The sequence below is a fragment of the Watersipora subatra genome, chromosome 10, assembly GCF_963576615.1.
Source record: "Watersipora subatra chromosome 10, tzWatSuba1.1, whole genome shotgun sequence".
NCBI lineage: Eukaryota > Metazoa > Bryozoa > Gymnolaemata > Cheilostomatida > Watersiporidae > Watersipora > Watersipora subatra.
The window spans coordinates 50,316,816-50,341,368 of record NC_088717.1 but is presented as its reverse complement, the minus strand read 5'-3'; the positions used below and the strand labels follow the sequence as shown (position 1 = coordinate 50,341,368).

The 24,553-nt window shown below is 36.0% G+C and overlaps 1 protein-coding gene across 1 annotated transcript in view; it reads right to left on the bottom strand.

Moving 5' to 3' along the window:
- Positions 1 to 22,716, bottom strand: part of LOC137407366 (uncharacterized) — a 39,190-nt gene extending 16,474 nt beyond the window's left edge. Inside the window, exons 1-5 of the mRNA XM_068093999.1 lie at positions 21,004 to 22,716; positions 20,802 to 20,869; positions 19,829 to 19,986; positions 11,875 to 13,475; positions 11,595 to 11,662 (exon numbers count right to left, since the gene is read on the bottom strand). Coding sequence (XP_067950100.1) covers positions 11,595 to 11,662; positions 11,875 to 13,475; positions 19,829 to 19,986; positions 20,802 to 20,869; positions 21,004 to 22,626 — 3,518 coding nt within the window. The 5' untranslated portion in view covers positions 22,627 to 22,716. The remainder of the gene's footprint in view (positions 1 to 11,594; positions 11,663 to 11,874; positions 13,476 to 19,828; positions 19,987 to 20,801; positions 20,870 to 21,003) is intronic.
- Between the last annotated feature and the right edge of the window lie 1,837 nt (positions 22,717 to 24,553).

Below are 24,553 nucleotides of genomic sequence, written 5' to 3'. Positions count from 1 at the left end.
TACCCAAAGCATCAAGTATCAACCTTGCCTGTGAAGGTCAGATGTCAGCTAACTGTTTACCTGCCGGCATGTAATGACGACTCGAGTTGAAGTTTTTATAACTGGCATCTTAAAGGTGCATTTCATTGTGTAACTTTGCATTGTGTAACAATTATAGAATAGAGATACACACACCTCATTGATTTCAAAGATGTTGAAGCTGCACACTGTAATTTAAAAATTTGACTTTTTCAACCAATTTCAAGCAGAAATAAAATCAACTGATTTTTGAAACTTTTCTGTCATCATCAGGTTCATACTATATTTGCATTTCATGTTTTGTGTTACTGACAGGCATATCTTTAATTGGTAATAGCAATTGAAAGGAAGACTGTCAAGTGTTTCTTACAACACCCGGGGTAGGACGATTCCTTTGTTGTGACTAAGCAAACATTATGCTATATTAGACCAAATGTTTACATAAATTATTAGCAAACCTCCACAAAAGCTCTATGTAGTAGCAAGCTGTCAAAACTAACTTTGAAAGTTCTACAGCTCACATGTGCAGCAATTATCACTGGTATGTACCACAAGCTGATGCACGTGACAACCTTTTTAGATTTCAGTGATCCTACCTACTAGTCCTATTCTCTCTTGTTTAGTATTTGTAACTCAAATGCTGATGAGCACATCATCAATTTTGCCTGCATCCTTTTAAGACAAATCAAAAGAGACAATTTTTGTTGACCCGATCACCAAAACGTATGATATATGTTTGTATTCAACACTTTATCTTCCATTCACCATCTAGTAATAGTCAACTGTCAGTTGTATTCACACCAAATCAAACTGTCACACAATTAAACTGCTGTTCTACACTGTGCATACACCTCGCTCTTGTTTGACTGGTTATCTCTATGATTATGAATACTCTATTACTAGCTGAAGACACTGCAAGCTTTAATCAGCTTTAATGAGCACTGTAGGTCGGGTTTATAAATAATGTGATGTTAGGGTGACACGTAGCGGATTGTTTACTGCAATACAAATTATAAATTATATTATAGATAAATAAGCAACCACACAATACAGAAAGTTGCGTAATTACATAAAGAAATAGCGTAGTCAGAAAAGAAAAAGCGCTCCTCTACTGGTCTATAATTAATATAAAATATAAAACAAGATAAGAAGTCAATAAGAACAGCAGTAGTTAATCAAAATCACTCTATTAAATATTGTAATGACAGTGGATAATTACTAGATGAAGTTATCTTTCCTCGGCAATCATGAATAAAGGTATGAGACTATTTATTTTATTTTATTAGTTGAGTTTAGTTGTGTTAAGCTGATTGACACATTTGTAACATCTCTTTAGTCATCTCTTTAAGGTAATCAATAGTTTGTAACCTTTCTGCCTCACGATGTTCCAGTCGGTATGCGGTTATGTCTTTCATCAATAATGTTGTCTTGATATGACTTTTGATCTTTTAATTCATCTACCTCTGCTGTAAGTTCTTTGAAATTAAAAATCTCACACGCGTTGCTGAAGTTTTCAAACCATAATTACTCACTGTTTGCTAATAGAAAAGGGCACAAGTGGTAAATACTTTATATTGACAGATATCTCTTTTTGACAACTTTTGTTGCCGCTAAAAATGGGTTCTAAACTGAGATTACCAGTCATTGCGATTTTGCTACAAAACTAGTCATAAAGAATTCATGTACACAATAATAAATTTACTCATGCAAGCAGATAATTCTGACCATGAGGTTCAGTGGGTTAAAATCAGACTTTTCTCGCTCTCTAAATATGTACACAGAATTTCAACTGAAGCTGGGAAGACAGCAAAGCTTGTAATTCTATTTGCTATGACAAAGCCATAAAACAGAACATTTACACGATGCTCTTGGGTGGTAATAGTTTAATAGCTGTAGTAACAAGTAAAGCCAACATTACTGTATAATTCCTAGACATATAATTATTGAACGATTTAATAATAAAAGATAAACTAACAGTAAGTGTTCCATGAAGCTTCATCTGAATTCAACCAAAAGCACAGCTCGGAAAATAGAAACTAGCATAACTTCTAATACTAAGAGCGATACGCACCCCCCCCCCATACATACATATTGCACAATAGTATAACCATATAGTCTAAATATGCTGACTTGGCAATCCTTTCCATTAATGATCAGCGTCCTCTGCAGCATTCCTAGTAGGACGCCTCCTTTGTTGAGGACATGCAAGCATTGTGTTATAATTGATTAGATATTGACATAAATATTTGCCTGGCCATTATAATAACAAAACCAATTTTCGAAGGTCCATAAAAGCCAACTGCCACTTGTGTCCATACAGTTCTATTATCTGGTCCTATAATAAGGAGCTTTTGATGACAAAAGACCAATAGCAAACAGCTTGATGATAAACCAATAACAATAGCCTGAGTGTGTGATTGCAGGTATGCAGAGCTTCAGTATCAACCTTGCCTGTGAAGACCAGATGTCAGCTAGCAGTCTACTTACTGGCAGGTCATTACATTGGAATTGAAGTCTTCATAACTGACATCTAAGATATGCATTTCATAAACTTAGCATTTTGTAATAGCTATGAGATAAATTTTTAAAGAGGTTGAAGCTACATATTGTAATTTTGGAATTGGGATTTTTCGAATAAGTTCAAGTTGAAATAAGGTCAACTGTTTTGTTAACTTTTTCTGTCATCATCAGGTTCACACTATATTTCTATGTTTGGTTTGTTCTATTGATGAACATATTTTTAATTGGAAGGACTTGAAAATACAACTGTTTGGTGTTCTTTATAGTGCCTCTCATCCTGTGTAGAATGACCCCCTCTTTGTTGTGACAAAGCAAACATGCTATATTATACTAGATGTTTACATAAATATTTGGCAACCTTCCAGACGAGCTCTATGTAGTAGCAAGCTGTCAAAACTAACTTTGAAAGTTCTACAACTCACTTGTGTAGCAATTATCACTGGTATGTACCACAAGCTGTTGCATGTGACAACTTTTTAGATTTCACAGAGCCTACCTATCAGTCCTATTTTCTCTTGTTTAGTATTTGTAACTCAAATGCTGATGAGCATATCATCAATATTGCCTGCATCTTTTTAAGACAAAAAAGGGAGGCAATTGTTGTTGACATGATCATCAAAATGTATGCTGTACATTTGCATTCAACACCTTATCTTTTAAACATTTTCTATAAATAGTCATTTGTCAGTAACTTGTATGCAACTTGTATCTTGTATTCACCATCTATAATAATAGTCAACTGTCAGTTGTATTTACATCAAATCAAACTGTCACACAATTACACTGCTGTTCTACACTGTGCATACACTTTGCTCTTATTAGACTGGTTATCTCTATGGAACTGAATACTCTATTGCTATCTAGATCCATTAGAAGCTCTGGGGCGGATCTACTGTGGTGCATATGGTGTAAATACACCACCCAAAATTTGGCAAAAAAAAAAAATAAAAATATTTAAAATGCATCAAGAATTGAGTGAGTTACATTTCATTTAAAACTTACTTTGGGAGGAAATGAGCAAAAACTGCCTAATAGGGCTCGTTATAATGATAAAGTTTTAATAACCTTGATCTGAATTTGTTTATCTCATAAACAAATGAGGGTCGTCCCAATAGACATTCCCAATTGAGCCACAACTTTTTTGAAAGAAGTACTACAAGCAATTTTAAAAGCAAAATTTTTCAGAAGAAAGGCAAAAAACGAACTATGGATCATTTTTTTCAACAACAAAACAACAATTCCATAAAGTATGCCCTACTATGTCTGTTTTATAAGAGCATCATTGTGTAGCTAACACTACAAAACATTCTCCATGGTAGTTTGCAGAAATGATGGCCTATTTCTGCAAAGCCAAACCAAATAGCTGCTGAGGTTTTGGGATTGATTTTTTCTTGAGTTTATTTTATTGCACAATTGTTTGTTAACTTTCTGTTTACATATAACTTTGATATACATAGTATAATAAACATTATAAAACACCAATTTAATTAATCATATCTAATGTCAATCTTTACCTCTAAACTTGTGATTTACGGCAAACAGATGATTACACTCTTTGGGGCTCAAACCCTTCTCTCCTTCATTCTAAGATGCCTAAATTTCAAAAAGTTCTTCTAGCGCCTGGCCAGGCAAGGCGGTGGTCCGGTGCACCCCTTTCACCCTAGATATGTTACACAAATTTTGTACCACACACTTTTTTTCCTAGATTCGCCCCGAAGCTTATTAGTTTTAATGAGCACTGTAGTTCGGGTTTATAATGTGCTGATAAGGTGACACGTAACAGAGTGTTTATGTCAGTTCAAATGATAATATATATTATATTATTGATGAACAAGCACACACAGAAAAGAAAGTTACATAGTTACATAAATAAGTTACATAGTCAGGAAAGAAAGAGCGCTCCTCTACCGGTCTATAATTAATATAAAACACGATAAGAAGTCAATAAGAATAAGAAAGAAAACTTAAACAGAAGGAGTTAATAAAAATCACGCTATTAAATATTGTAATGACAGTGGATGGTTACTAGATGAAGTTATCTTTTCTTGCCAATCGTGAATAAGGGTATGATAACTCTCAAGCCAACCAAAATATTTTATTAGTTGTGTTTTAGTTGTGTTGAGCTGATTAGAGGTTTTGACGCATTTGTAACATCTCTTTAGCCATATCTTCAAGCTAATCAATAGTTTGCAATCTCTCTGCCTCACGGCGTTCCAGTTTTTACATGTGGTTATGTCTTTCATCAATAATGTTGTCTTGATATGACTTTTGGTCTTTCAATTCATCCACCTTTGCTCTAAGTTCTCTAGAATTAAAAATCCTAAATGCGTTGCTAAAGTTTTTAAACCATAATTACTGGCTGTTTCCTAATAAAAAGAGGGTACAAGTGGTAGATACTTTATGATGGCAGTTATCCTTTTGTGACAGCTTTTGTTGTAGCTAAAAATGGGTTCTAAACTGAGATTAACAGTCATTGTGAATTTGCTACAAAACAATTCTTACAAAATTCATGTACACAATAATAAATTCATTCGTGAAAGCAGATAATTCTGACCATGAGGTTAGTTAAAATCGAACTTTTCTTACTCTCCAAATATGTACAAAGAGTTTCAACTGAAACTGCGAAGACTGACAGCTAAAATTGAAACCAGTTATACTAGACCTCAAACTGTCAGCATATGCAGCCTCTTTTTTCAAGGTAACTAATGACAACTACAGATTTACAGCTGCTGTATTCATCTCTGCAATCGCCTTACTCAAATTTCTCAATTGTTTAAACCTTTGAAGCCTAACCTTGTATACACAAGTTTGAAATATGGAGTGTCAAAGTGTATCAAGACCTTGACGGAGGATTTGTACAGTCCAATGTACAATCAAGTTAAATTAGCTGACGAGATGATATGTGAAGGAAGTTAGCTGGCTAGTAGAAATCTTACCTAATTTCTTCTTTATCTTTGTCATCCTCTTCAACTAACCTAAAAGTATACACATTTTTATATAGTAACTTGTTTTAGTATATTTAGGCAATTGTTTTAGTTCTCTGAACAAATTCAAGCAAGTAACATGGCAATAAACAGTGAATAATAATAGTGACAATAATAACCATGTAAGATTAAAAACAATCAATGCTGTGACCAAGCACCTGCTCTGTGCAGTCTACATCAGTGTCAGCAATCCATACCAGAAACCCTCTGTATATAAAATAACTTCAGACAATAATAACATTTCTAGTAAACCATGAAGGGTAAACCAGAAAATAAACCGTGGAAAGGAGTATGCTACAATTCCAGGTCAGGAGGATGAAGGGTTTCAGAAACAACTTCACTGTGAATTTTATTACAAAAGCTGAGTACAGTGTTATTGTTAATCTTCATGTGGAAACTAAAGGACATCGTTAATAAAAATAGACGGAGCTACAGGGAGCCTGCTCATTTATGGCTTTACAGAATGACTTGAGCTCTTCGGTAAAGGAATGCAATTACATCACTGAAAGTCAGTGTTTGGTGGTGATAAGAAAATATTTTACTAAATGCCATACATTAAATAAACATATCCAATGCAGTATTTGATGTATTTTGCTGCTTCCGTAGAACCAGCAACAACAAGCGTGTCCTCGACTTCCTACAGCATACACAAACATGTCACTAAAGTCCATATTAATTACAAATCAAGATGCAAGATGTAAAATAGGTAGGTTTGTACAAACTCAAATTATGAACACAATCTGGAAAGCCCAAATCCATGCCATGTAATTAATTATTATCATAATAGTTGAGTGATTACGAGGTTAAAATTATTTTAAAATCTTTGGTAAACTGACTATTTGTGTGTCACTATGACTATGCTGATAAAGCTACCTTTTTTGATGGAATGAATCTGTAAATCCCATTAATCCTCCGATATAACTTTCTCTCAATTCATCGCCATTGAACTCAAATAGCATATATACTGTATTATTGCAAGTGGCTGATAGCCCTCGCAAATGCTTCAGACTCACCTGTTCTATTTTAGCATTTTGGTCTTTCATAGCCTGAATGAGAGCACTCATGGTCAGAAATGGCTTTACAAATTACATGTTTTTTCAGCTCCTCAACAAACTTATTGAGGAAACCATTTTTACAGAGCAGTAAGATTTTACTCAAGCTTGACTCTACATTCTGCTTAAACTGCTGAGCCTCTTGAAGCAAACCTTCTATCTCTTTATCATGAGGAGCTGATTGGTGAAGAGTTGCAAAGAACACTTCATAAAACTCATCCTTTTTATCTTCTTTCGTCAAAAGGCTTTTAACACTGTCCGTGGTGATGTCATAGGGTTCTGTAAAAAAGATCTTGAAACGTTTTCAGTGGCTTGTCCCGGGAAGTGATTGTGAACTCCAGAATTTTGCTCAAGTTTTCATGTAACTTCGATTTACACAATGAATAAATTAGAATGGCATTCTCTTTTGCAGATTGATGAGCTTTTTCATACTCACCTCTTTCCTTCAGAAACTTGACTTCATCGTTTCTCTGAGTACCACTTTCAAAAATTTCCGCAACTTTAGTTAGTAGCTTTTCCGGTTCTTCACTTTTTTTAATACCTTTTACGTGATAAGTCATCATTGTCTTGGTGATGCTTTCATCTTTACTTTGATAACACACCTTTTCAACAAAATACACATCAGTTGATGAAAACATCTCCGCAGCTTGTTTTTACAAATGTGATTTGGATTGCTCTCTTTCTTCATACGCTTTTCTGAAAGCTTTTTTTTAAACATATGAGTCACCTGTGCTAGCTTGTCTTGCTACAACGTAAGAGTCACCTGTGCTAGCTTGTCTTGCTACAACGTAAGAGCCACCTGTGCTAGCTTGTCTTGCTACAGCGTAAGAGTCACCTGTGCTAGCTTGTCTTGCTACAGCATCTGAGTCACCTGTGCTAGCTTGTTTTGCAACAGCATAAGAGCCACCTGTGCTAGCTTGTCTTGGTACAGCGTATGCGTCACCTGTGCTAGCTTGTCTTGCTACAGTGTAAGAGTCACCTATGTTAGCTTGTTCTGCTACAGCGTAAGAGTCACCTGTGCTATCTTGTCTTGCTACAACATAGGAGTCACCTGTACTAACTTGTTTCGCTACAGCATAAAAACCATCTGTGCTAGCTTGTCTTGCTACAGCATAAGAGTCACCTGTGCTAGCTTGTCTTGCTACAGCGTAAGTGTCACCTGTGCTAGCTTGTTTTGCTACAGCGTAAGAGTAGCCTGTGCTAGCTTGTCTTGCTACAGCACGAGTCACCTGTGCTAGCTTGTCTTGCTACAACGTAAGAGTCACCTGTGCTAGCTTGTCTTGCTACAACGTAAGAGCCACCTGTGCTAGCTTGTCTTGCTACAGCGTAAGAGTCACCTGTGCTAGCTTGTCTTGCTACAGCATCTGAGTCACCTGTGCTAGCTTGTTTTGCAACAGCATAAGAGCCACCTGTGCTAGCTTGTCTTGGTACAGCGTATGCGTCACCTGTGCTAGCTTGTCTTGCTACAGTGTAAGAGTCACCTATGTTAGCTTGTTCTGCTACAGCGTAAGAGTCACCTGTGCTATCTTGTCTTGCTACAACATAGGAGTCACCTGTACTAACTTGTTTCGCTACAGCATAAGAACCATCTGTGCTAGCTTGTCTTGCTACAGCATAAGAGTCACCTGTGCTAGCTTGTCTTGCTACAGCGTAAGTGTCACCTGTGCTAGCTTGTTTTGCTACAGCGTAAGAGTAGCCTGTGCTAGCTTGTCTTGCTACAGCACGAGTCACCTGTGCTAGCTTGTCTTGCTACAGTGTAAGAGTCACCTGTGCTAGCTTGTCTTGCTACAGCGTAAGTGTCACCTGTGCTAGCTTGTTTTGCTACAGCATAAGAGTAGCCTGTGCTAGCTTGTCTTGCTACAGCACGAGTCACCTGTGCTAGCTTGTCTTGCTACAGCATAAGAGCCACCTGTGCTAGCTTGTCTCGCTACAACATAAGAGTCACTTGTGCTAGCTTGTCTTGCTACAGCATAAGATTCACCTTGATAGATCGTCTCACTACATCTGAGTCACCAGTGCTAGCTTGTCCTGCTACAATGTTATAACAATGTTTACCAGTTTTCCATTCTTCCAGAAGTGTGGCAACTTTTAATTCTATTCACTATCACAAAGCCATAAAACAGAACATTTACACAGTGCTCTAGGGTGCTGATAGTTTAATAACTGTAGTAACATATAAAGCCAACATTGCTGTAAAGTTCCTAGACATATAACTACAGAACATTTTAATGATGAAAGATAAACTAATAGGTTCCATGAAGCTTCATCTGAATTCAACCAAAAGCACAGCTAGGAAAATAGAAACTAGCCCAACTTCTAATGCTAAGAGCGATACGCATCCCAACCCCCATACTGCACCACAGCACAACCATACAGCCTAAATATTTCTGCCTGGCAGTTGTTTCCGTTAATGATCAGCGTCCTCTGCATTGTTCAGAGTATGACGACTCCTCTGTTAGGGACATGCAAGCACTATGTTATAATTGCAATGCTTTGAAATAACAAAACAAATATTGGAAAGTTCATAAAAGCCAACTGCCACTTGCGTCTATACACTTGCATTATGTGGTACTAGAATAAAGACCTTTTCATAACAAAAGACCCATTGCAAACAGCTTGATGTTAAACTAATAACAATAGCCTGAGTGTGTAATTGTAGGTACATTGAGTGCCAGTATCCACCTTGCCTGTGAAGGTCAGATGTCAGCTAACGGTCTACCTGCAGGCATGTCTTTAAAACTAGGGTTAGTTTTCATAGCTGACATCTTAGAGGTGCATTTCCTAAAGTCTGCATTGTGTAATGGTTATGCAATAGAAATGTAGACACCTCACTGATTAAAAAAAAAGGTTGAAGCAGCATATGTAATTTTAAAATCTGACTTTCTTGACTAAGGCCAAGGCAAAGTAAGGTCAACTGATTTTTGAACTTTTGCTGTCATCATTACGTTCATACAATACTTGTATTTTTGGTTTTATTGACAGACGTATATTTCTAGTGGTAATATCAATTGAAAGGAAGACTGTCTAGTGTTCCTTACTACATCAGGGGTAGGACAACTCCTTTGTTGTGACTAAGCAAACATTATGCTATATTAGACTAAATGCTTACATAAATAATTAGCAAACATTCAGACGAGCTCTACATAGTAGGGAGCTGTCTAAACTAACTTTAACAGTTCTACAACTCACTAGTGCAGCAATTATCATTGGTATGTACCACAAGATGTTGCATGTGGCAACTTTTTTAGATTTCAGAGATCCTACCTACCAGTCCTATTCTCTCTTGTTTAGTATTTGTAACTCAAATGCTGATGAGCACATCATCAATTTTGCCTGCATCCAAAACGAAACAAGGGAGATGATCGTTGTTGATACGATCACCAAAATGTATGATATATGTTTGTATTCAGCACTTTATTTTGTATTCACCATCTAGTAATAGTCAACTGTCAGTTGTATTTACACCAAATCAAACTGTCACACAATTACACTGCTGTTCTACACTGTGCATACACCTTGCTCTTGTTGAACTGGTTATCTCTATGGATCTGACTACTCTATTGCTAGCTGAAGACACTGCAAGCTTATCAGCTTTAAGGAGTACTATAGGTCAGTCATGTTTATACTGAGATGATATGGTGACACGTAACAGAGTGTTTAAACCGGTACAAATGATAATATATATAATGGATGAAAAAAAATTATATATTATAGATAAATAACAAATAAGTTGAAAACACAAAGAATGAACGTATCTTTGGCGAGTGTCTTACTGTCTATTTATGGAAGCACGACATCGAGGGAATCCTTAGCAACGATTCTTGTTCATTGGATGAGCGCTATGATGTGGTAGCATCTATAGTGTTTAGTAATACTCTGGAACAGTGATTGGTTGCTTTGATTGTGTGCTGCAACGGTTAGCCGCTTAACAATTCTTCATGACGACGGTTGTGCTTTTGTGTATCTTGATGATGGCTCATGGTATGTGACAGTGCTATCCAGCAATGAGTGTGACTGTCATCCTGGGGAAATTAAAACATTGGCTAAAGATGTGTTTGTACGCTAATCATAATAATTATAATGATATAAAGTGCCATTCCAAAAGTACAAAAGGAAGGAGGCCTATTAGTCAGGCTTCTTTCTAGGAAAAAGGTGTGAGATAAAAAAGACAAACGCAAACAGTAAATAAAGAGGAAATCCACTAGCGTAGATCTAATTGGATGTTTCAGCGTATGAACCACCTACAGTGCTGCTAACAGAAGACATACCTGATGTGTGTAGGCCAGTTTCAGCTTCCTCTGTTGTTGTTGGCAACATCAAATATTTTACATCAGAGTCACCTGTACTAGCTTGTCTTACTACAGCATCACAGCCACCTGCACTAGTTTGTCTCACTTCATCAATAGAGCCATCCTGTTCAACTAACCTGCAAGTATATGTACTTTCTATATAGTAATCTTGTTTTGTTATGCGAGAGATTTTCAATCAATAAATTACTTCACTCCCCACTTCCTCATACTGCTCGCAAGACAAGAGTCAACAAAATATATTTAATATGATACTACAATTTGCCATTCCTGCTACCATGAAGGGTTAAAAACAACCAATGTTATGATCAAGCACCTGTTCCATCTAGTCTACATCAGTGTCAGCAATCCATATCAGAAACCCTTCGCATACAAAGTAGCTTCAGACAAGGATAAAATTTCTAGTAAAACAAGGTCACAGCACATTTTGCAGCAAGTAAACCAAGGAAAGGAGTATGTTACAATTCCAGGTTGGGAGGATGAAGGGTTTCAGAAACAACTTCACGGTGAATTTTACTAAAATAGCTGAGTGCAGTGTTAATGTTGAACTCTATGTGGAAACTAAAGGACATTGCTAATAAAAATAAGTAGAGCTACAGGGAACCTGCTTATTTTTGGCTTTATGAATGACCTGAACAGGCTCTTTGGTACAGCAATGCAATTACGTCATTGAAAGTCAAGGTTTAGTGGTGATAAGAAAAAATGACTCATACCTTATCACGTATTCGATGAATTCTGGTGCTTTCTCAGAACCAAAAACAAGAAGTATGTCCTCGACCTCCTACAACAAACACGTCACTGAAGGCCATATTAATTACAGATTAAGATGCAAGATATGTAGGTTTGCACAAACTCAAGTTATGAACACAGTCTAAAAAGCCTAAGCGCGTAGTTTGTAACTATTAAAATAATAGTTGAGAGATTTTGCTTTATTTGAAAGTTTTCGGTAAAATAACTCTCCGATTGTTACTGTAACTATGCTGATAAAAATACCTTTAGCCGACCAGTTTGTTCTGCAAAGTCTCTTATTCCTTTGATGTACCTTTCTCTCTGTTCATTGTCCTTAAACTCAAATCGTACTTTTACAACGTCATTGCGAGTCTTTACAAGGTCGTGCAATTTCTCCAGATCCACGTGTTTTATTTTAGCCTTTTGGTCTTTCATAGCCTGTACGAAATCTCCCATGGTCAGGGATGCAGAAAGAATCGCTTTACAAGTTACCAGTTGTCTCAGCTCCTTAATGAATTGGTCAAGGAAATCGTTTCTACAGCGTAGTAAGAGTTCACCCAAGTGTGAGTCTACAAACTTATTCTCTTGCATAGCGTCTTGGAGCAATTGTGTTACCTCCAAACCCTGGGTAGGCGATTGCTGAAGAACCTTATCGAGCACTTCATATAAATCACCTGGCTCGTCTTCTTCTTTCAAACGTTTTTCAACGTCGTCTGCAGCAACGTCCTCAGATGTCGCGAAAAACCTTTGCCATCTTTTCAGTATCATACCACGGCGAGTGAATGCGCCTTCCAGTTTCTCGTTCAAGGTTTTATATAACTCGGAATTGCACGATGACAAAATTAGAATGGCATTTTCTTTCGAACTCTGATGGGCTTTGCAGTACATCTTCCATTCTCTCAAATACTCTGTTTCATCGTCACTTTGAGTACCAGCTTTTACAACTTTAGCAACACTTCTCAGATGTTTTTCAGCCTCCTCACATTTTTCGATATGCTCTACCAAAGTTGCAAATGCGTTTGCACCATCTCGGGTTTGACCTTGATCCATCATCTTTTCAACAAAGTAGGCTCTATCTGATGAGAACATTTTTGAAGCTCGCTTTTCCAAAGACAATTTGAAGTGATTTCTTTGTCCATATTCTCTCTTGAAATCATTAAAAGGCTTATCATTGCGACTGCTTGGAAGAGAAGCCTTATCAGTTACAGCTTCTATTAGAGCGCTGAACAAAACTCCCAGCTCACTTTCACTTTTCTTATCTAAAAAAGTCCCAAAGTCCTCATCGATTGGCGGCCCGCTAAAAGCTTGGATCAACCCATCTCTCCATTTGTCAGCAACCGAATACATCTCATTCATTTTATGTTCGATTCTGATCAAAATGTTTTTCTCGCAACTTGATAAGATTTTGCCTGCACTCGCTTGTAGATCCGATTCTGCTTTCTTTCGCTTTTTCTGGAGCTTCTGAGCTTCGTCTTTGAGTCTGCCTCCTTCAACATTTTCAAGTGATTCCAGCAACATTGTCTTTTCAGCTCTGGAAGTTCTTTTTACAAAATCTGGAAACTGTTGAGGTTTCCATTCCTTTAGTTCTTTTTGGGTAAACGGTGTCAACAAGTCAACTAACTTTGCTGGTTGCACCTTATAATACCCTTTATTGATGACCTTTTTTGCTAACTCGATGCAATCATCCCGTTCGGAGATGGAGTCGGCAAATAATTCGGCTAATCTTGTTCTTGCGACTTTTTCAAGCGAAAGTATACAGAGTGAGATAGCAGAAATGCATGGCCAGAGCTTGCGGAAACACTTCCACCAATGCCATAGTATCATGTTTATTGCTGAAGTGCTGCTCAAATCACTCTCATCTAAACCTACAAAAAGAGTGTAATAGATTATACTGCTACGTAGTTCTGTAGAGATTTTACATAACCTTGATCGAACGTTAGACAGGATTTGTAATCGGCCTATAAATTATCTTCCAATTTGGTGTTGAAAACTTAGACCATGAGCGAATGACTCCAAATAATATACATATCAATTTTATTACTACATAACAGTCACGAGATAAAAAACTTATTGCGAATGTGAAAAATAACAGCAAGCTTCGGCAAAAATAGTTTGCGTAGTTATTCCTTTAGCTAGTTTGGCACAAATAATTGGTTTTTGTAAAAATGAGCAAATGGGTGATTTTTTATTATGAGAATCGCTATAATTCGGAACCTTCTACTAAAATTTGACTGAAAACATTTTTCAACAAGTAAGTTTATTTACTTTATCTTTATTTTTATAATATCCACATGCTAGTCTATCATAAACTGTACAAAATAATGAATATCAAGCTGACAATGAAATAAATTGTTATTGGTCGTTGTTGCCGTGATGGTAATGTGTCCTGGAGTACGATTAAGTTTTATCAGTGCTTTGTTACTCTGTATTAAGATAATATAATTAGTTTATTGTACCTCCGCCTGATTTAAAGGAAACAATCATCTGTTTGCATTGAGCCAATGGAAAACATCTTTGCATTTCACGCTCACTTCAGTTTGGTTTTGCAAAAGACTTTTAGTAGCTATTTCTTTTTCGAGATGATCAGACGCATTACAGCTGCGTAGGGTTTACAGATTGTAGATCAACCCCCTTCTGATGATTATCTATTGAGCAATAGTAGTAATGACTGTGTATTAATTTCTAATAGTAATAATAATGCCGTAAGCTATAGCAAGAGTGCTAACTCTTCTGACTCGGAACAAGATCAACTTGTCAATTAGTCGAATGAAGATGAAAAAAGGTGTCCAAACTCATTCTGCAACACATTTGTGGATTTTTTATGGCGTCATATGAGGTAAACTTTTATGCTAATTAGTTTGATCAAATGTTATGCCAACTTATATGAGCCAATCTCAAATATTTGGTTTGTCGAATATTCAATTGTTTCGGTAACTGTCCTTAATTTAATTTTAATTCAGTTGCAATTAACTTTAATGTCTCAGCAAAAAGACCTATTTGCTAGCAAATGAGTTAATAATAGGGGTAGCCATTATTAAAGAAGCCGTGTAAAACATTTGTTTTTCTATGGGTAAAATCGAGCATTTTTTTAGTAAAATCTTCTAACTGTACTCAGGATTCTATTAATGCAATTGCATTAATAGAATGCAAAAAGCAGTGTAAAAAGTGTAAAAAATAGTGTAAAAAGCAAACGCCCAGTTAACCATGACCATCAATGCCATCATAGCATGCTATTATAAAACAACAGCTGCTTCAAGTGTATGCCATCGCTACTGTATTACAAATCTGTAAGTAAAAGGCTAACACTGGCATGCTTAGCATAATTTGCGTTTTACTCTCAAAAATGAAGTTAGCATAATGTCATTTTGTTTGCTTTTAATCTGAGTTACGCATGAACAAGCTGAACACCTTAGTTTGGTAACTTATTTTTACCTTTTAAAATCGGCGTATACATGAGGATATACGGTAATAGGCCTACTTGTAAAATTATTATAATTACTTCACTACTCCATCCAAACAAACTTTCAGTTAAGTAGGAAATTTGACACTTCCAGCAATATTTTTACAATAATAATTGATTTTGAAACACCATTGCAAAATTTTTTTTGTAAAATTGGACAAAGTTTTTGTCGCTGCAAAAATTTCACATCGCGAACAAGACACTCTAATTGAACTATGATTATTCATGCCAACAGCGCCCGTTTAAGACTATCACAGTCTCCATCTTCAACAATGAAACAATATTTATATACTTCATTGGCAAAATAGACTATACAGAAAATTGCAGAAGTAATCATCATGACTGCTTCCTATTGGTTTCAATGGCTGATTTTACCTCTTTTTAAATACAGTAATACAGTGCACCTTCAGGATATACCTTACATATACACCTGATATATACACCTTACCCTGATATATGATTTTTCCACCTTACGAAGTGAAACGATGATTATTTACCTCATCATTCAAATATTATCTCACCATAGGAATTCAACCAAATTTTTGCACGAGTTCAAATTTGGCAGTCGACGTACTTATTACATATGTCAAAATAACATACACGCCGAAATCCTCTTCGCCGAAAATATTTTTACGACGCCTGAAAGCGACACGATGACCGTGTTCTCTCAGTTCAACAATTTTCGTGTGTAAAATGATAACATTTTCCATTTAAGACCAGCAGCAAAGTTGGAGTTGCAATCCCTTTTGAACAGAATTCCAGGCAACTTCTCTTAATCTGCTAATGAAAACCTACTTCATTAAGAAAACAGCATCGTTTGATTTTTTTGCCGTATTAATTTGAAAAAAATTTTAAACAGGCTCGCTAAATGTTATAGTGGAAGGGAAGCCAGAAGCTGATAAGTGATAAAATTTCAGTGATGAAAAGCTGAATTTCAGAAAAATGGTTAAAAATACATACTGCAACTTAGCTTTAAGTGTGTGTGTTTAGTACAGTGCAAGTTAAACTTATTTGAGGTGAATTAAAAGTTTATGCTAAGCCAGATGTTGTAATTGACAGCTTTGTGACATTTATGAGCATTTGGCAATGTCTGATCAGCCTATCGTTGCTGGAGTTAGTCGTTGCCACTTTTACTGCATAGGGCAAGGTTATATTGAGCAATGGTAACAGCGAATGTTGCTAAACTACCCGGCACCAGACAACTACACCAAATAGCAAGAGGCTCTAGAGCTACATCTGTAACGTTTCGAAATTTGTGGTGTTATTGTTGGATATTTCCCTGTTACCATCACATGATTATAAGGGCTAAACTTTTAACTCATTCGCACCCAGGCGCGAGTTAACTGGCGTATTTATAACGTTGCTAGGCACTCAATGCGAGTCAACTCGCGTCTGAAATTTACCAACTCCTTGCATCGTTATTTTTAAATTATAAAATAATATTTTTGATTAGTTAGAAAGAAAAATTTCTGGCCAATCAGACAAACTTTAAAATATGCCTCCATGACGTATCTTGCAAAAGTTCTAACCAAACTAGTACACCCATCTCAATATCTACCAGTACCGGAAATCATCATGCCGACTTGAAATTTTATAGTTCAAGAAAATCTTTTTTCAACTCCAGCAGTAAATATGCAGATTCAAAAGTGGTAAGACATTGAAAGACTGCATAAATCAAATTAAAACATCATTTTTAATGCTTCAAAGTTTTTATTAACTTTTAATTTTGCCAATTTGAATTGTTATGCTCGAATAAAAATGCACTCTTCACGCTGCCAGCCGTAGTCAGACTAACGTTATCTTTCAGTTTCGATAGGATCATATTGATTCTCAGAGCTGTCTATGAATTCTGAAAAGTCAAGAGTTAATGACAGAGTTATTGAACTATTTTTATTATTTGAACTATTTTCATGGCGTTTTATTTGAGTTATATTGGCATATAGATTACCTATGCTTTTGTTTGAAAAATGATACTCGTGAGGCAAAGTTCGAAGGTAGAGTTTCATGATTTTCATGTTCATGACTAACTACATATGTATAAATAATACTTATAACTATGTATTGTCTGTAATAAATGAGTAATTTCAGTCAGGCTTTGTATATTTTGCAATTTTTATGGCGCAAATCTAACTTTGTTTCAGCAAATAACAATCTTTTTAAAATTGGAAATTTCCTGAAACTACCTTCTTTGAGGCACGGATCTACATAAAAGGGATATGAGTTGTCTATATGAATGTAATATAATTTGAAAGAAAAGACTTGGCTGGTTCTTGTGAAGATTGAATGAGTAAATTATCTCAAGTCTGTCTCCTGTAGTAGTAATTTGAATTACGGCAACTTTATGAAAAAGTAGCGGTATCTGAAGCTAATTGCCTAGAAATCGGTCGGGTGCGAATGAGTTAAAGGTATGACTATGCTAATATTTATATACACATGTGTACATATAAACTAGTCAAATGCCGGTTTGCTTGAGTAATAAAAAAATTTTGAACGAAAATTTTACTTTTAATCAACACAAAACATTTTTCATGTTAACGTTTAAATGAAGATGTTTATTCCTGTGTACTGTGTTTATTTCTTTGTAATTCATACTGTTCCGACTGCAGTGCCTACCACATCTCTTTGCAATAGCCTTGCTGCCCATGTGAGTTCAATCATTTCTCTTCTGGTCAAGAATTCTAGCATAAAGCTAGCTGAAGTGTCAAGCCTGAAGCCATATAAGATTTGCGTGTGTAATGAGTATGTGCACAATTTATTCCATAGTACAGCCAGTTTGACAATGCATAGCATTGGATAAATACCTGTCTGCTAAACTAGGGCTTGCAAGTTCAAATCCAGTGCACAGCAAATTTTTCATTGTTAAAACTTTGTCATTATAATTGGACACATGTACATATAGACCAACAAACAATGAGATATATATAGATATATACACTAGATTTGCTCCCATATAGTGACATATATCGCCTAATGATTTCATCAAGCTTGTGTGGTTGAATTGGTAAGGCATTGGACTAGTGAATGGGAGGGCCCGAGCTCAAATCTTCTGTGATACAGATTCTTTATTCCAAGATTTTAATAGCTATAGTTGGACAAACACACATTTGACCAACTTTGATATATATATATAGAAGATATTAGGCCAGTTTAAAATACATATTTTGTACTTATATACATATGGAGATAAGTATTTTTAATTGTTAGTATATGGTCGCAGTTACTTTCGTGCGAGTTATTTCTATTGCAATTGTTGCACTATTGCGAGCTAACAATGCACGCTCGTAGTTATTTATCGCTGTTGTGTAGTTTTCTTATGTTTGTATGTTCAATTTCCTGATTCTACTCGATTCGTGTGCACTTTTGCATGACTTACTATATTATGATTCAGCTAACATAATAATCAGAATCAGTTGACATACCATTCTAATTTACTGAGTCTTAATAAATTGTAATCAGGGTTCTAAGGTACAAACGTAGCCACGTATTTTAGATACAGGAAGAAGAGTGAAGACCAGTGAAGAAAAGGGTTTCGAGCTGACGCTGATCGATGAGAATGATCCAGGTAAAATTATTGGTAATCTGCAAATAATTGTCCTATTGCTGCTCAAAATATGAAGCATTTCCTTTGTTGTTCATAGGTGAGTATTTGAAATCTATGAACGTGAGCATCTTAGAGGAGATGAAGATCTTTCAATAAACGAAGACTGATATGAATCCATAATAGCCGATCGAGACATTTTTTTAACATAGAGCACTGATGAGGAAGCCGATGATAAAGACTGAAATAGGGATGTCGACTATGAATTTTGGACGACTTTACTGTAGTTTTATTTAGATGAGTTAAGTTCAATTTGAGCATTTTACGTTAAAACAAATAGATTCCTTCGTAATGATTCGATATTGTAAGGTATATATGGTTACAGTTGTGTTTATATATGCAAATACGCTTTGAAAATAAACTATTTATTTGATTAGGAGTTGTCTCCTTTGTACTTGAGTTTTAGTGAATAGGATGAAGTATACAGAACATCGAAATGGCGTACTATATTCTTGAAAGGCAGTAAACACAGTGTGTTGCAACATGCTGCCCTACCATACACATTAGGGTATTACGGCTATCGTGTTGTCCTTTTTACGCAAGCATTTGCATCCTGAAGAGACGTCACAAAACCGTTAATAAATAATGGACCTCAAGGCCTATTTTTAAGAAATTTAAACTTTAAGATAGCTAAGATGTTATATTATGACATACTAAAGTTTGAGGTTTAAAAAACTTTGAAAATTAACTAAATTTTACGCAAAACTCAATAAAAAATCTTACTGAAGGGCACTTTTTTGTCATAAAAACTTTGCAAGCTGCCATTGCTGTCAGTTTTTAGTCATTACAGCTTTCGTTTTCAATAAGAAAACTTCTGTGGTAAAAATTGTGTCACTAGGACATTGAAACCTAAAGCAAGCTTTTTGCTTCATACTTTATAGTCAATGCAAACCTGAAGCTAGGGAGATGTCACGCAAGGCTGATGAAATTATCTTATTTAAACCTGATGTTCAATAGCTCTGGTGTTTAAAAGGTCTTCTGATTATGATTACAAGCTGTAGATTTCACCAAAGACACAGCTACAGACTTCAAGAAAGAAGATCAAATATTTCAATGATAATTAAACTACTACTTTTAATGAAGAGGAAATCCACTAACGTAGATCTAATTGGATGTTTCAGCGTATAAACCACCTACAGTGCTGCTAACAGAAGACATACCTGAGGTGTGTGGAACAGTTTCAGCTTTCTCTGTTGTTGTTGGCAACATCAAATATTTTGCATCAGAGCCACCTGTACTAGCTTGTCTTACTACAGCATCAAAACCACCTGCACTAGCATGTCTCACTTCATCATTAGAGCCATCCTGTTTAACTAACCTGCAAGTATATGTACTTTCTATATAGTAATCTTGTTTTGACGTGCGAGAGATTTTCAATCAATAAATTACTTCATTTTGCACTTCCTCGTACTGCTGGCAAGACAAGAGTCAACTAAATATATTCAATATGATACCACAACTTGCCATTCCAGCTACCATAAAGGGTTAAAAACAATCAATGGTATGACCAAGCATCTGCTCCATGCCAGAAACCCTTTGTATATGAAGTAGCTTCAGACAATGATAACATTTCTAGTAAAACAAAGCCACAGGAATCCTTGCAGAAAGTACAACCCAGAGCGGAGTATGATACATTTCCAGTTTAGTTGAGATAAGGATTTTATAAACAACTGTTAGCTGACTATTAAGCAAAAACGGCTATAGTGTTATGGTTAAACTTTATGTGAACTACATAAGTTGACCTTAGAAAAACAGCCGTAAAAAGGTGGATTTTACAAAAGTTTGCATGAGCCAGCTTTACAAATCGTAACATGCTGTATGCACCTATCTTAGCAAAAGGTTGCAGATAATAATTAAATCATTGCATACCACGAGCTGTGTAGTGCAGTTCGGCACAACATTTGCGTATGGCCAAAAAGTAAATCTTTTGTATATTCCGGATACACATCTCTGATTTAATGGTAAAGTAATTAGCCTATCATGTCATCACTTGGACGAAAGGATACAATCATCTGTCTGTAGTGGGCCCATAAAAATGTATTTACATTATTGAACATCAATTTACGATGAAGACCAAATTTTTTTTACAAAAAACTATGAAATATCTATCAACTATACACTTCCCAAACATACCTTATCGAATATTCGATGACTTCTGATGCTCTCTCAAAATCAGCAACAAAAAGGATGTCCTCGACTTCCTACAGCATACAAACATGTCACTAAAAACTAAGTTAAATCAATCGAGTTATTCAAATTATTATTTAAATAAATTCATAAAATTTACTTAGAACTTTCTGATAAACTAATTTTGTAGGTATGCTGATAAAGCTACCTCTTTTTGACCAGTTTGCTCCGCAAAGTCATTTATACTTTTGATTAAACTTTCTCTCTCTTCAGGGTGTTTGAGCTCAAAGAGGAGGTGGAGGATTTCACTTTGAATGTCTACTAGCTTCTTCATGTTGTTCAGATCCACCTGTTCTATTTTAACAGCTTGAGTTTTAACAGCCTGTATGAAACATCCAATGGTCAGGGATGCAGAAAGAATCGCTTTACTAGTTACCCGTTGTCTCAGCTCCTTAATGAATTGGTCAAGGAAATCGTTTCTACAGCGTAGTAAGAGTTGACCCAAGTCTGAGTCTACAAACTTATTCTCTTGCATAGCGTCTTGGAACAATTGTGTTACCTCCAAACCCTGGGTAGGCGATCGCTGAAGAACCTTATCGAGCACTTGATATAAATCGCCTGTCTCGTCTTCTTCTTTCAAACGTTTTTCAACATCGTCTGCAGCAACGTCCTCAGATGTCGCGAAAAACTGTTGCCATCTTTTCAGTATCACGCCACGGCGAGTGAATGCGCCTTCCAGTTTCTCGTTCAAGGTTTGATATAACTCGTAATTGCACGATGACAAAATTAGAATGGCACATTTTTTTGAACCCCGATGAGCTTTGCAGTACGTCTTCCATTCTCTCAAATACTCTGTTTCAGTGTCAAGCCGAGTACCAGCTTGTACAACGTTAGCAACCCTTTTCAGATGGTTCTCAGCCTCTTCACATTTTTCAATATGCTCTACAATGTAAGTTGCAAATGCGTTTGCATCATCTCGGATTTGACGTTCATCCATCTTTTCAACAAGAACACCATCTTGGGTTAGACGCTCATCCACCATCTTACCAACAAGATAGGTTCTATCTGATGAGAACATTTTTGAAGCTTGTTTTTTCAAAGACAATTTGAATCGATTTCTTTGTCCATATTCTTTCTTGAAATCATTAAAAGGCTTATCATTGTGAGTGCTTGAAGGAGAAGTCTTACAAATTACAGCTTTATTTAGAGCGCTGAACAAAACCCCCAGCTCACTTTCACTTTTCTTGTTTAGAAAAGTCCTAATAGTAGCCTCATCGATTGGCGGCCCGCTAAAAAATTCGATGAACTCATCTCTCCATTTGTCAGCATCCGAATACATCCTGCTCATTTCATGTTGGATTCTGGTCAAAATGTTTTTCTTGCAACTTTGCAAGACTTTGCTTGCACTCACTCGCAGATTTGATTCTGCTTTCTTTCGCCTTTTCTGGAGCCTCTGAGCTTCGTCTTTGAGACTGCCTCCTTCAACATTTTCAAGTGATTCCAGCAACATTGTCTTCTCAGCTCTGGAAGTTCCTTTTACAAAATCTAAAAACTGTTGAAGTTCCCATTCTTGTAGTTTTTTTTGGGTACAGGTTTCCAAAAAGTCAACTAGACATGCTGGTTGTTTCTTTTCACGCCCTCTCTTGACGACTTGCCGTACTTGCTGTAAACAATCATCCTTTTCAGAAACGCAATCAGCAAATAATTTTACTACTTTTGGTTTGAAGATTTTCTCGAGCGAAAATACACAGAGTGAGATAGCGCAAATGAATGGCAACAACGCGGGAAAACCCTCCAACCATTGAAGGGTTGGCATTTCTATTTTTGACATGCTGCTCAAACCACCCTCATCTGAACCTACAAAATGGTGTAAAAGATTATACCACTATTCAGTTCTGTGGAGAGGTTGCACATAACCACATGGCTGACCAAATAGTAGACAAAATTTGTAGTCAACCTATAAATGATTTTCTAGTTTCGTGTCAAAACCATACACCAGGAGTAAACAACCCCAAGTCATATAAACTAGTAAATGCCTAAGTTGTAAGAGAATAATAAAATTACAGATGTTACAATGCTAACAAATTTTAGAGATAGTTTGAACAGTGCTTTCTTTAGCTAGTGAAGCGAAAATGATTGTTTTTGTATGATAAACATGAAAATGATCCCTTTCTGTCATTAGGATTTTACCCGTCACAATCACTGTCAGTTTTCTGTCTGTGAGACTTGTGTCTTTAAAATAAGTGGTAAATTGTGTCACTAGGACATTGTAGGTTAAAGCAAGCTCTCTGCTTCATACTTTATGTTCAATGTAAACCTGAAGCCAGGTAGATGTCATCCAAGGCTGATGAAATTATTTTATTTAAACCTGATAATCAATTTGTGTTGAATAGCTCTGGCGTTTAATAGTTGTTCTGATTATGACTACAACAAGCTGAAGATTTCATCAATGACACAACTACAGACTTCAACAAAGCAAGCTCAAATATCTCAGCGACAATATAATTAGGATACTTCTAATGATGAGGAAATTCCCTAATGTAGATCTAATTGGGTGTTTCAGCACATAAACCTAGAGTGCTGCTAGCAGGAGAGATACCTGAAGTGAAGTGTGTGGGACAGTTACAGCTTTCTCTGTTGTTGTTGACAACATCAAACTTTGTTTGAAGTTTAAAATAAATACTTGCATGATATGTTGTATGTTATACAACTTACAGAACTTTGTAGCTGAGCAGACAACTCCTGATATATTTAGAAATCAAGTAAATGATCAACAATAAATGAAAACGAACCTGTAGACTTTGAGTCAGTCTCAGACTCCAGTTTTGGTAAATCCATCACTTTTTCAACATATGGGTCACTCTCAGACTCCAGTTTTGGTAAATCCATCACTTTTTCAACATATGGGTCAGTCTCAGACTTCAGTTTTGGTAAAACCATCTCTCCTTCAACATCTGAGTGCTCTTGACAAGGTTGACTAACTAGAGAACCATAAATATAAATGGTAGGTTAGATTTCCCTGAATGTGCTTCAGTTACTTTTGAAAATATGACAAGATATGAAACAGATGATTGGTTGTAGGGCAAAGTTCTGAGAAAAGAGAAAGAAAAACAACAATAGGCTTATTGCAGGGAATTAAAGAGAACATCATGGTTTCAATGCAATACCATTGGCATTATTTCCTTCACCAGTGTGAATTATGTTACACTGATCACTTATTTATAATAACACTGAATGCTAAAACAGACAGATAGTTACAGAACACAATATGCATTCAACAATTCCTATCAGACCATCTTCCTACTTGACAGTAAAGTAGGAAGATTTAGCTAACTATTTGAATGAAAAAGTAACACTCACTTGGAGACTTGGAGCTGCTCAGGGACTGTGTTGCTGGAATATGTTCTGGTGGATCCATCTTTTTGATTTTAATTAGTCATAAAATTTGGCCGTAGCTCATATGACTCTTCTGTAAACAGAAGTATTTTGATGGCATAGTATATGAGCATGACATCCCCAAAACCACTGTGACTTTGGAGGTGATGAACGATGTTTCATGAGCCTCAACAACCAGTTAACTTTAAGCAATTCAACTCATTGCAGAATAAGTTGACTTTAGGGTTGAAATGTTGAAATGTAGTCTACATTTGGGTCTGTGTTCAATTTTATGAATTGTGTGTTACATACTGTCTAGCATATGCATGTTTAAATATGTTTATATATCAGGTTTTGTACATGAAACAAAACATAAATAATCT